The sequence below is a fragment of the Podarcis pityusensis genome, assembly GCF_964106645.2.
Source record: "Podarcis pityusensis genome assembly, chromosome: 7".
Taxonomy (NCBI): domain Eukaryota; kingdom Metazoa; phylum Chordata; class Lepidosauria; order Squamata; family Lacertidae; genus Podarcis; species Podarcis pityusensis.
This window is the reverse complement of record NC_138031.1, coordinates 77783710-77796055: the sequence shown is the minus strand read 5'-3', so window position 1 is coordinate 77796055 and position 12346 is coordinate 77783710. Positions and strand designations below refer to the sequence as shown.

Here is a 12346-nt window from a genome sequence, read left to right as displayed (position 1 = left end):
GAAAAGCAGAGCTAAGGAAGTCCTTTCCCAAAAAGAGGCCGACACTAGGTTTGCTACCTTCATTGCACAATAGTTCATAGAATCAGAACTGTAGGATTGGAGGGGAACCCAAAGGTCATCTAAGTGCAACCCCCTGCAAATCCAGGAATCTCCACTAAAGCATCCGTAACAGATGGCCATCCAACCACTGCTTTAAAACCTCCAAGAAAGAAGAGTCCACCACCTTCCAAGAGAGACGGTTGCCCTGTTGCAACCCGTTTCTCAACCTTGTGGTCAGTCTTTTGGCTGGTTGACTTATTTCAGTTTTGTGACTTCTCAGTTGCAAGTAGAGGCTTCTTTTTTTCCACTTTTTGTTTACAAAATGGCACGAACTGCCAACAGTAAATTGAAAGATTTCCTTTGCACCATTTTTCTTTTCTTTTCTTTTCTTTTCTTTTTTCTTTTCTTTTCAAAAAGCGGACTGGGAAAATCTGAACAGGGTCCCTGATCTGTAAATACTGCTTCTGTTTTCCTGACTGCCTGATGTTTCATTAGTTACGAATGTGTCATTAATATGGTGGGTCGGGGCACGGGGGTCTATTGCTGTGTGCCTTCTAGGAAGAAGTGAGGGTATGCTGTTGTACTGTACTGTTGTACAGTAGGGGACTCTGAAATGGTTGTATTGTCGCATTGATAATACAGTAATACCTCAGCGAATGTCCGCCCCGTCGACCGTCATTTCGGCGAACGTCCGTGGCAAACCCGGAAGTACCAGAATGGGTTACTTCCGGGTTTGCTGCTCACGCATGCGCAGAAGCACTAAATTGCTCCACGCGTGTGCACAGAGCAGCGCTTTGTCGAGCGTCCGGGGTTCCGGAACAGATCCCGGACTCAAAACAAGGCACCACTGTAGTGCTGAGAAATTAATAAACCTTACATTTTAGAAGAATTACTTTGTCAATATATCAAAACAATGAAGGTTAATAATTCTTTTTTTCTGTTTTTAGGATAGAATGATGTACCCTCTTAGATCAGAGCTGTCAATCACCCCTACATGTTGCAAGCTGTAAAGGGACAGTTTGCATTAACCATGACTCTTCTTGCTACTGCTCTGTGGTATTGCAGGCAACTCTATACATATATTGCTCATTTGCTAAAATGGTAGGTTTGATGGAGTAATTCTTCCTCTGAAGTGCCACTGCTCCATGGTTAAAGTCAATGGGTGGGAGGGAAAGCACAATCAATGGTCAGTGCAGCCAGATATTATGGTGGGCAGAGTTTGCAGGATTGCATAGTTTTCCTCTGTGTCATCCCACCCCATCCCTTTTCTCTCCTGTGCGCACATGCATAGAACCATGGAAGTGTAAAGTTGGAAGGGACCCAAGTATTATTTAAACCAGGGATGTCCAACAGGTTGATCGCGATCTACCGGTCGATTGTGGGGCGTCCCTGATCGATTGTGGTCAATTGCATGATCCTTATTGATTGCACACACCACCCTGCAAAAAAAGACCCCAGCTCCTTCCCCCCCAAAAAAACTCAACAACTTTGGTCAATACAATGGGTAGATCACTGCCTGTTGTTTTTTTAGCGGGAGCAGATTGCAGTCTCTTGGAAGTTGGACATCCCTGATCTAGACAACCCCATGCAGTTCAGCTGTCCCCTACATACACACACACACACACACACACACACAGGAGACAATTACCAATTGGAGCAGTCTGGAAAGCTAGAAGTTGGGTGTGCAGTGTCCAGAGATTCAGATGACGCAGAGGGCTGCATAAGTAGGTTTTTCCAGCCCAGCATTAGAACCAAGTAACAGCCTTGCTAAAACAGATCATGAGTCCTTCTAGTCTAAGAGCAGGGAACCAGGTATCTCTGCCAGCTTCCAAGGTTTGGTATTCAGAGGTACAAGACGGACCAACATTGTAGTGTGGATTGATGCTGTTCAGCAGTCCAGCTACTCTGCTCCATTTGATTTCCCTCTCAGCTTTCCCTCCATTTTTTAAATACCGTAGTTTTCTGTGTATTAGACCCCCCCATGTATAAGACGCCCCCTGTTTCAGAGGACTAAAATTTAAGAAAGTGGGGGGAGAGGGCACAGAGTTGTTGAATTTTTTTACGCTCACCCGCATGCGGCGCAAAATCTGCCTCTCGTCTGTCCCCTCGCTGGAAGAAGCTGTCAATCGCCTGCCCAATTGCCACAGCGTCAGCAAATCAACACTAGCCATTGACGCATCAACCAATAACACGCCCAATAGCCGCTGACAGCCACAACAGCAACCAATCAAACGTCTACCCTATGCACTACCCACGTATAAGACGACCTCCACCTTTTAGCATAATTTTTAAAGAAAAAAGCCTAGTCTTATACATGGAAAAGTACAGTACTTCTGCAAATATCAAAATTCCCCCCACCCCAACCTCTAGTGAGCCGGTGCTGCCATTTTGGGTATATAAACAATGGTCCTCACAGCCTGGACATTTGAAATAGAAAGCATTGGGCAGCCTGAATAGCAGTAGCAGGAAATTCTACATGGAGACTCCATTTTGCCATCAGGGCAAATACTTCTTTATAGCGCTTTAATTTTTCCTAATCCTTTCTGAAGGGCCATCTAAACTAGTGGCCATTTACCATATCTTGTGGTAGCGAACTGTATTTGTTTTTGTGTTACACAATGAAGTGCTTCCTTCGGTCATTTACAAATCTCCTGCTCACCAGCTTCCAACAGTATAAATTATTATTATTATTATTATTAAACATTGCTTACTTGATGCAGACTTTCTGATTACTGTTCTTGCTGTTTGGCTTTCAGGTGGAGCAGATACCTGCAGAGAAAATTCACAAGTAATATATGCAGTACTGTGTTAATGTTCTTTTTTGGGGGGGAAATTCATATAATCTTAAACAGATTCATTTTACTAACTGATACCTGCGCTTATACTTAGATAACCAAGGTGTTTCGGCTGAAGCCGATTTGCTTGGCTACTGTGCAAAAGAATGGAAAGAAGAAACAGAGCAGGCCAAACACATGAGAAAGGTAAGACTAAGAATGAGAGGGGTGAGCTACTAATACGTAAATGGACACACTGCATGGATGGCTGAGCAAAGTTCAGCTTGCTTATTTGGCCTTCGGTTTTGTATATTTTTAACACAGAATCTCTGCTAAATGCCCGAGATATCAAGATGAGTTTGGGCACCTGCATACAGAACAAAATTCCCTGTTGCAAATTACAATTTCAGCATGACCGACCCCTGTGCCATTTTCAAAGCAGGGAGGAAATTATCATCTGTTTATTAAGTTTTCCGTATATACCGGCCTTTCATTCGAGGATGACATGGCAATTTACAGTGTAAAGACACAAAAATATGTAACTCAATAAGAAATGAAGCAATACCCCCCAGTTTAAAAGGCCACAGGTTGTTTAATTAGCCAAAGCTCTGGGAAAAGAGGAAATGTTTTCACCTGGTGCCTTGAGATATGTAACAAAGATGCCAGATGAGCCTCCCTGGGGAGCTCATTCCGCAAGAGGGGAGCCGCCACAGAAAAGGCCCAGTCTCATGTTGCCACCCTACAGACTTCTCATGGAGGAGGCACACAAAGAAGGGCCTCAGATTATGATCGCTGGGTCTGGATCAGTTCATACGTGGGGAGGCGATCCTTGGGGTAATATACTGCAATGCAGTATCTGCCTTGAAATTTGAAATATCACAAAGTTGGCATGCAAATTCAGGACACAGTGAGTGTGGTTCGATGCAATTGTAATCAACGGCTTAGTTTTAAAAGAACAAGTTGACTCATGCCTGCACCCCTTGCTTGGAGGAGGAGATCGAAACCTTCCACTTTTGAATAAAAGATGGTGTTCTGTTACATCCACATTTGAGAAACCGTGCTTAGTTCAAAGGAACCAGGGTCATACTGGTTTCAGATTTGTTAATGAACCAGGTAGACTAAATCACAGGTTCCCACATAACTACAAACTGGGATTTGGTCAAAAGGTGATGCTTTCAGTCCTCCCCCCTCAGATGCAGAGGAGGAAAGGGGAGCAAAGACTCTGCAAACATACAACTTGTTGCAGCTTGTTCTCCTACGAAACCAAAGTTCAAAATCCAGCGCAGACCTCTCCCACATCAACAGACTTTCAAAGACTGCATGAAAGATGCAAGCTGCACTTCAATGTCTCCCTTGAATGCATAGATTAAGCAATAACATTGAGGACATCCCTTCGCAACGTAATTCCACTTCATTCCTTACAGCCATTTTCAAAGGGGAGCAAAGACGCAAAGTAGATCATAATGTACTATCCATGACAAGGTCTCCACCTCAAAAAAAGGGATGCTTCATCTAGTAGTACATAGGTTTATAATAAATAAAGCAGAACTCCAACTTTAAAAGCTTCCAAAACATGTGATTTTTGCTGTTGTTGTTACTAGCTAGCTTTCTACTGGTTTATGGCCTTGCCTTGCTTGCTGCCTGCCTGCTTCACCTGTAGCACATAAAGAGGTTTGTTGCCCAAGGCTAGGATATATTAAAATTAGGCTTCAAGGTGCTACAGTGGTACCTTGGTTCTTAAACACCGAAAACCCAGAAGTAAGTGTTCCGGTTTTCGAATGTTTTGGGGAAGCTGAACATCCAGTGCGGCTGTCGGCTATTGTTTTTGGGGCGCCTGCACCAATCAGAAACTGCGCCTTGGTTTTCAAACTTTTCAGAAGTCAAACAGACTTCCGGAACAGATTAAGTTTGGCACTTTTGTTTTTACTATTTATTTTGCATTTTTGTTTTGGAAACTTTTTCGGTTAATTTGTTTTTGTGACTGTGTGGAACCCAGTTCAGCTACTGATCGATTTGATTGTGTGACTGCGGAAATGGGTAAAAGCCCCCCATCCAAACAATGACTATCATCAGTGCAAGTAAGGAAAAATAATAATTTTTTTATCACCTACAATACTGTCTTATTTATTTTATAGTACAGTACATTGATTATTGCTTTCATTTTATGGATCAATGGTCTCATTAGATAGTAAAATTCATATTAAATTGCTATTTTATGGTTTTTTTAAAAAAAGTCTGGAACAGATTAATCCGTTTTGCATTACTTTCTATGGGAAAGCGCGCCTTGGTTTTGGAACGCTTTGGTTTTGGAACAGACTTCCAGAACAGATTAAGTTTGAGAACCAAGGGACCACTGTACTTTGTTCAGTCCCTGAATAATTGGTATCCCCGAGGTGAACACAGCTGTCTAATGGTTAGTTCCCGTATATCGCATTGCAGTGAAGGAAACAGAACACAGGAGAAGGAAAATGAAACGTTCTCAGTGTCTGGAATCTTGGCCATTCAGGTATTAGAAAATTTGATAAGGTGTGCTTCCCCCCCCACCCCCACTAATTAACATGGTGCACAATCCATTGGGAAGCTCTCCTTCACAAGATTCACCGAAAATGTGGTGGTCTTGTGTGAGATAACAACTGTGCTGCTGCGCAGCTCCCATTTGCTTAACTGAGAATTGCATTGGAGGAATTTCTCCCCATGGGTTGCATTCCAGTGGTCAGCTCTGACTGCCACCCATTCGGCTGCTCTTGCTGATACCCAAAATTTAGCCCCTGACCTTACCTCGTGGTAGAGCTGCTTGTGGTGTTCTCCTTTAGAATGGTCCTCGATCAACTGCTCCAGCCAATCATTTGTCCCCATCCAAAATTCAGGAAATACCATTCCTTGTTAATTTGGTATTTTCTCTCTTTTTCTTTTAAGGCCTATGAAGAGTTGTTTTGGAGACACCATGTGAAATATGTACGGCAGGTCAGGGGAGATAACTACTGTGTGCTGAGAGCTGTGTTGTTCCAGATTTTCAGCCAAGGTATTCCTCTTCCATCGTGGACAAAGGCAACAGATGTCCTAAAGGTACGTCCTGAAACAAATGATTATATGCAAAGTGAATGCTTTTCTAGTATATTAGTACATTTCCAAGCACAATTCAAAGTGTTGGTGCTGACCTTCTAAGCCCTAAACGGCCTCAGCTCAAGTATACCTGAAGGAGCATCTCAACCCCTGTCATTCAGCCCGGATGCTAAGGTCTAACTCTGAGGGCCTTCTGGCGGTTCCCTCACTGTGAGAAGGGAGGTTACAGGGAACTCGGTAGTGGCGCCTGCCCTGTGGAACGCCATCCCATCAAATGTCCAGGAAATAAACAACTATCTGACTTTTAGAAGACATTTGAAGTCAGCCCTGTTAAGGGAAGTTTTTAATGTATGATGTTTTATTGTGTTTATAATATTCTGTTGGGAGCCGCCCATAGTGGCTGGGGAAACCCAGTCAGATGGATGGAATATATATATATATATATACACACATACACACACACACACACACACACACACACACACAGTTGTACCTCGGGTTAAGTACTTAATTTGTTCCAGAGGTCCGTTCTTAACCTGAAACTGTTCTTAACCTGAAGCACCACTTTAGCTAATGGGGCCTCCCGCTGCTGCTGCACTGCCGCCGCACGATTTCTGTTCTCATCCTGAAGCAAAGTTCTTAACCCAAGGTATTATTTCTGGGTTAGTGGAGTCTGTAACCTGAAGCATATGTAACCTGAAGCGTATGTAACCCGAGGTACTACTGTGTGTGTGTGTGTATAATTATTATTATTATTATTAATGTAGTATACATAGTTCTTCCCCTTTCTGTTTTAGCCTCACAACAATCCTGTGAGGTAGGTCAGGCTGAAATCAACTAGTGAGCATTATTGCCGAGTTGGGATTCTCCCAGGTCCCAATCTGACACTGTAGCCAATTGCACCATGCAGACCGAAATCCTAAAATTCCCACTGAATTACTCCACTGGTTATGTTCTCTTCTGTTTCAGCTCCCCGAGAAACTTCTTTATTCTCAAGGCTGCAACTGGATCCAGCAATATAGTTTTGGATCAGAACAGTACACGGGCTCCAATACACTGGGAAAATTGCGTAGATGCATTGAAACGTTGAGAAGTCAGGTGAGTGGGAAGGTATTAGCAGGATGGATGGATTGCCCATTGTCACTATAAACTATTGCTGTGCTATGGATGAAATATTAGGGCCACAACCTTACATATCAGCCCATTGGTCTATTGTTAAACTGTTAAGTTGTGGGTGAACATATCAGATGACACAGTGATTCTTCAAACAGCTCTTGTTTATTCACTGGCCAGAACAGAACTGAACTGAAGGGTTCAGTCAGCCTGCTTATATAGAGCTCCAGTACAACGTAACTGTAACAATTTCCTAAAACTATCCAATCACTGAATGTCACTTTCGAGCCCTTATTTGCATAACTATCTACAGTATCCCCCTGCTGGCCCAGGGTGAGAACTTCAGTACATAACACCCTTCCCCACCGAGATAAGGCGTTAGTTACAGTCGTCATGGTTTCCTTATATACAGCATTACATGTAATGGTTCAATTAGGCACAAAAGCATATCGGTTACATTTCACATACTTCCATTAGACCAACAGTGTAGTGCTGTATATAAGGAAACCATTACGATTGTAACTAACGCCTTATCTCGGTGGGGAGGGGTGTTATGTACTGAAGTTCTCACCCCGGGATATCAAACAGGGTTTTCTCCAAGCGTGAACTGGAGGTGATTGGGATTGAACCTGGGATCATCATACAAAGCAGACGTCCTACCACTGAGGAAATGGGAAGGAGACAATTGAGGCGCAAGGAGGCAGAACATTCAATTAGTTTAATCTGTAGATCAGTTAACAGAAGCTCTAGTCAACTAATTAGTGGGGGTAATCTAATTGGAGAGGGTACATTTAATATTACAGGCCTGCAAAATAGAATTAAAATACACTTTTTGATGGGATGGGGAGTGGAGTTATTCTTATTATTTTACAGTTACTGAAGAAAACGTTCACACCTTGTATCTCCAAAAGGCACCGCATTGAGTTTTTAGTGATGTGCAAATTTATTGAACCGATGTGGTTTTTAAAAGCGGGAGATTAAGTGCATCAAATAAAGGCTTGTCTCAAAGGGCACCATTTGTTTTTAAAGCTTGATAACCCACCTTTAAGGACAGCTACTCAGAGCAGTCAATGGCCGAGAGCTGAGTAGCTGAACCACAGGTGTTTCAAGCTACCTTTTACACCTGTGAATCACCATTATCTGTGTGCAAGTGGGACCTGTAACAAAATCTTGCAAGGTACAAAATATTTACAGTGTTCCAGCACATCTCTTCCACAGTATTTCATTTCATTCCTTCTCCCCACAATTTTCTTTTCTTTACTTCCGCAGCCAGTTGGCATTCCATGACCACCAATCACGCTCAGTCCTCTCAGGGCCATTTTGGGATTTATTTACTTTTTTGCCACCTTAATAGTACAGTGGTACCTCAGGTTACATACGCTTCAGGTTACAGACTCCGCTAACCCAGAAATAGTGCTTCAGGTTAAGAACTTTGCTTCAGGATGAGAACAGAAATTGTGCTCCAGCGGCGCGGCGGCAGCAGGAGGCCCCATTAGCTAAAGTGGTACTTCAGGTTAAGAACAGGTTCAGGTTAAGTACGGACCTCCGGAACGAATTAAGTACTTAACCCGAGGTACCACTGTATGTTCTTGTTTTGGTATTCTGCTGTCCTTGGGCTTCACTCAGCTTGCTGGTGCCTTACTTCTACTCTTAGTGCCTAATTGGACCAGAATTCAGAGAACTTGAGTTTGCTGTTAGTATATACAATATTAAATACTTCAGCTAAAAATAAAACTGCTACTTGCTATTTAACTGTTTTATTCCTCAAGCTAACTTTTTGCCCCCACCTCTTCTGCTTTTTGTTGTTCCATGCATTATAGTGGATGGAAGTCAGTAGTATTAAAGACCCATATGAAAGAGGGAACTTGTGCAACGCCCTTTTTGCTGATGAAAGTATGGAGCACAAACTGTACGAGGCCATAAAATTCATCATGCTCTACCAAGTAATAGAAGTCTACGAATGCTTGAACAACAAGCAAGAGTGCATCCCAAGTTTTTTTAACCAGCTTTTTGTACGCGATACCTCCTTGGACCCTTTGAGCTACATGATGAATCATCTGAACGCCATAGGGGAGAGAAGAGGCCTCGATCAGGTAAATATGAGCTGGAAAAACTAAATCCAACGGTTCTGTAGCATTCAAGGAAAGCTTCAAATACTGCAGTACTTGGATGTGTTAATGCAGCTTTGTCTACACCAGGAAAACAAATAATAGGGCAAGCTGTGTGCAGTAAAAAAACAGATTTTTTCTTCAAGAGGCAACCTGAATTGTGCTTCTGCTTCTTCTATCTCTACTAGTCACAAGGAAGGGACAATAAATATATGGGCCCTGAAGCTTCATCTCCTGAGCAGTGGAAACCTTATTTGGCCATATTTATTTTATCTGAGATTTCACAAGACATCTCCCATGCACTTTCAAGCCTATCTTATTTGGCACTTGGATTAGTAACTGTTTTCTAAAATGAAGGAGCTCATTTTCTTTCTTAAGAAATTGAATTCTACTCTTGTCTGAAACATATATCTCCATCTTTACCTCAGGAAAGCTTACAGAAGCTAACAAGAGAGTTAGAAAACCATAAATTAACAGTTTAAATCATCCCTTGCGAGGAAATAAAAGAATATAGCAGCATTTTTAAAGTCCAGAGACAGTTAAAGCTACTTCAATAAAACAGCAATTTATAACCCTAATGGAATCTCACCAAACCTTCTTACAATGTTTATCATTCACATACACGTTTTTTCTCACATCAGATTTAAATTTCCAGAGGTGTATCAGTCAGTTTCATGAGTTTTAGTAGATATTCCAGATATAGAATGCCACCCTACATGTCACGGATAGAACAACAACAAAAATAGGCTTGGGATCACTTATCATGAAATTTCTATTCATGGGTTCCCACTTGTTTTTATATGGTACTTTTCTTCACTGCCTTTAAATGTCTGAGTTACATCTTTTAATTCCTGACATGACTCCAAATCAATGTCGACAAATTCAATTTATTATGGTTTGCTAGTGTGTAATTCTCATTCTTTTCTGCTTAACAGGTCGAATTGTTTCTCCTTGGGTATTCTCTTGAAGTCAAGATAACCGTTTACAGGTTGTGCAAGTTTAATTCAGCCGTTTCCCAAGAAAGCTACACAGACGTGTATCAGAGGGACTGGCCAGAAGTTTTTCTTCTTACTGAAGATGACCGTCACTATCACATCCCTATTATCAGGATGTAAATCTAATTTCTGGGGACGCTGTCAGAACTGCCTGCCATCAGATCCCCCTGCTGAAGAACCATAAAATATCCAAACTTTTTTTTAAGAGTGACTCTAATGCCAGGCTTAAAACTATGCATTTCTCAGCTTAAGCTGCCTCTCAAGTTGTGAGGGTAACATGTTATAAGCCCATATATTCCACTCTCAAGGTCCCACCAGCAGCATATGCCTATTGATAAACATCTTTGGTAATGGCACAAATTGGATGTGAGGGTCAGTTCACACAATATTGGTTTTGTGTGCTTTTTAAGATCAAATCACATTGGGTGTATCACATAGACTTGTAAACTAATAGCTATTCCTTTTCCCCAGGGAACTAGCTCTGTGAGGGAACTGGGAATTTGACACATAATTCTCAACAATATCACCCACTTAAAATTTGCAGGGAAATCATATAGTGGCATTGCTATAAAGCCGGTATTAAGTTGGTAATGTAAATAGGTGCTGTGAGGCTGTGATCTATGGACAGCTCAGTTTTACTTATATCAGTCAGTATCGATTGATAACTATACAGTCTCCAGTGTGGCCAGTTCTGCTTACTTAACAGAAATAAGGCCCTGCATTGGGATTGCTGAAAGTAATAGTATATCAAGTCCTTCAGAAACATCACAGTATTCTTTAAAGCCACTTACTTGCTTTGCAGTTAAAGGACCTTGTTATACATCCCATTGTAAAAAATAAAGGGGGGCGGTTACCATTGACTACACTTTGAATCTTGTCTCCTTAGCAACCAAAGTTGTTTGCACATGTATTTTCCACATTTACACAGTTCATTCTGTGCAAAATAGTCCACAGGCAACAATTACATTGGCTCACAAAAATATGGCAGACAGATGTTGGGTTGCCATCTGACAATAAAGATGCTGGGAAGAGTTATTTGTGTTAACTCTGCTCAAGCACGTCACTTCCACTGCCTATAGCTGACCCAGAATGCCATGGGATTTGATAGGTCATTACTGCCAGGATGGTTATGTTGTATTAGTTTTGAATAGGATGCCTTAGAATATCCTATGGTAAAATTCAGAGCATTGCATTTGGCCAACATCAGAGCTGTGCAAAAGTTCCACATTCTGTGCCAAGAAAAGGAAAAGCCTGCCACCTAAGTAAATTTGCATAGTTCTGTGATTTGCACTGTACTGTATGCTTTTTTCTGGTTTTGCCTGCCATTTAGAAAGCCAAAGAGTTGCGCAAGGCACTGCTGCCATATCGCTAGCCAATGGAAATCTTATTAAACTGCCCCAGTGACTGCCGAAATCTCACCTGCAAACTTTCAAACATACATTCATAGCCATAAAAATTAGTAACCTACTCTTTATTATTATTACTTTGAAAAAGCTGAGATTCTCATACTGCTGAATTATCCAATCAATGCCCCTTTTTGCACTCCTTGCAGTCATATGGAGTCACAACAGAGCCTAGGCCGTATTCTTTTTTAGAAAGAGTAATTGTGACTATCTCAAAGTAATCACTGCAGTACCTTATTCCTCTCAAAATGTACTTAAACATTTTCAACTTGCATTTTTGGTGAAAATGTTAAGCCTCTGGCTTTGTAATCCTGAACAGATTTCATATTGATTCATTTCTTTGAAGAATGGTTTGTAAATCACTTGTGATCTTTACATCAGTGTTGTTTAATCTTCCTAAGAATAGATCATATTAAGCACTGTGTGCTTTTGGTAGGAGAGGCTAAATTCGTTCCGTGTTGTAGAGCAAATTTCTCTTTCTAGTTTGTGTATATATGTGTTGCGCAAAACCGTAATATCAAAATGAGTTGTCAAGTATTGTAAGTAAGCTCCGGGAGTTGTGTTGATTTGATGTCTTCTGTGACTTTGCAAACTTCAAAAAATCTAGAACCCTCCACTTGCTTCAATAAATATATTTATTACTACAGCCTTCCACTCCTCACGTTGCTCGCTAACTCTGCCAACCCCACATCTCATTGACTCCACTACCACAACTCTCTGCTACATTTTGCCCAGAAATCTGACCCACCCAGTTACTTGCCTTGCCTTACTCTGTTGTGTATGCATGCAAATGGGCAGGCAGGTGGTGGTGATGATCATGGGGAGACTGTCTAGGCCACCTGCCTGCTTCC

The 12346-nt window shown here is 41.7% G+C and overlaps 2 protein-coding genes across 6 annotated transcripts in view; one reads left to right on the top strand and one right to left on the bottom strand.

Annotated features, from left to right (window-relative positions):
- Positions 1 to 5723, bottom strand: part of LOC308482066 (uncharacterized protein) — a 75505-nt gene extending 69782 nt beyond the window's left edge. For all 3 annotated transcript variants that reach the window (XM_081015082.1, XM_081015083.1, XM_081015084.1), the window contains exons 1-2: positions 5592 to 5723; positions 2751 to 2808 (exon numbers count right to left, since the gene is read on the bottom strand). In XM_081015082.1, coding sequence (XP_080871208.1) covers positions 2751 to 2808; positions 5592 to 5690 — 157 coding nt within the window. In that variant the 5' untranslated portion in view covers positions 5691 to 5723. The remainder of the gene's footprint in view (positions 1 to 2750; positions 2809 to 5591) is intronic.
- The window catches only part of OTULINL (OTU deubiquitinase with linear linkage specificity like), a 32652-nt gene extending 20511 nt beyond the window's left edge, over positions 1 to 12141 (top strand). For all 3 annotated transcript variants that reach the window (XM_081015003.1, XM_081015002.1, XM_081015004.1), the window contains exons 2-8: positions 987 to 1140; positions 2796 to 2827; positions 2929 to 3020; positions 5730 to 5879; positions 6846 to 6974; positions 8810 to 9082; positions 10033 to 12141. In XM_081015003.1, coding sequence (XP_080871129.1) covers positions 1034 to 1140; positions 2796 to 2827; positions 2929 to 3020; positions 5730 to 5879; positions 6846 to 6974; positions 8810 to 9082; positions 10033 to 10212 — 963 coding nt within the window. In that variant the 5' untranslated portion in view covers positions 987 to 1033 and the 3' untranslated portion in view covers positions 10213 to 12141. The remainder of the gene's footprint in view (positions 1 to 986; positions 1141 to 2795; positions 2828 to 2928; positions 3021 to 5729; positions 5880 to 6845; positions 6975 to 8809; positions 9083 to 10032) is intronic.
- The last annotated feature ends 205 nt before the right edge of the window (positions 12142 to 12346 follow it).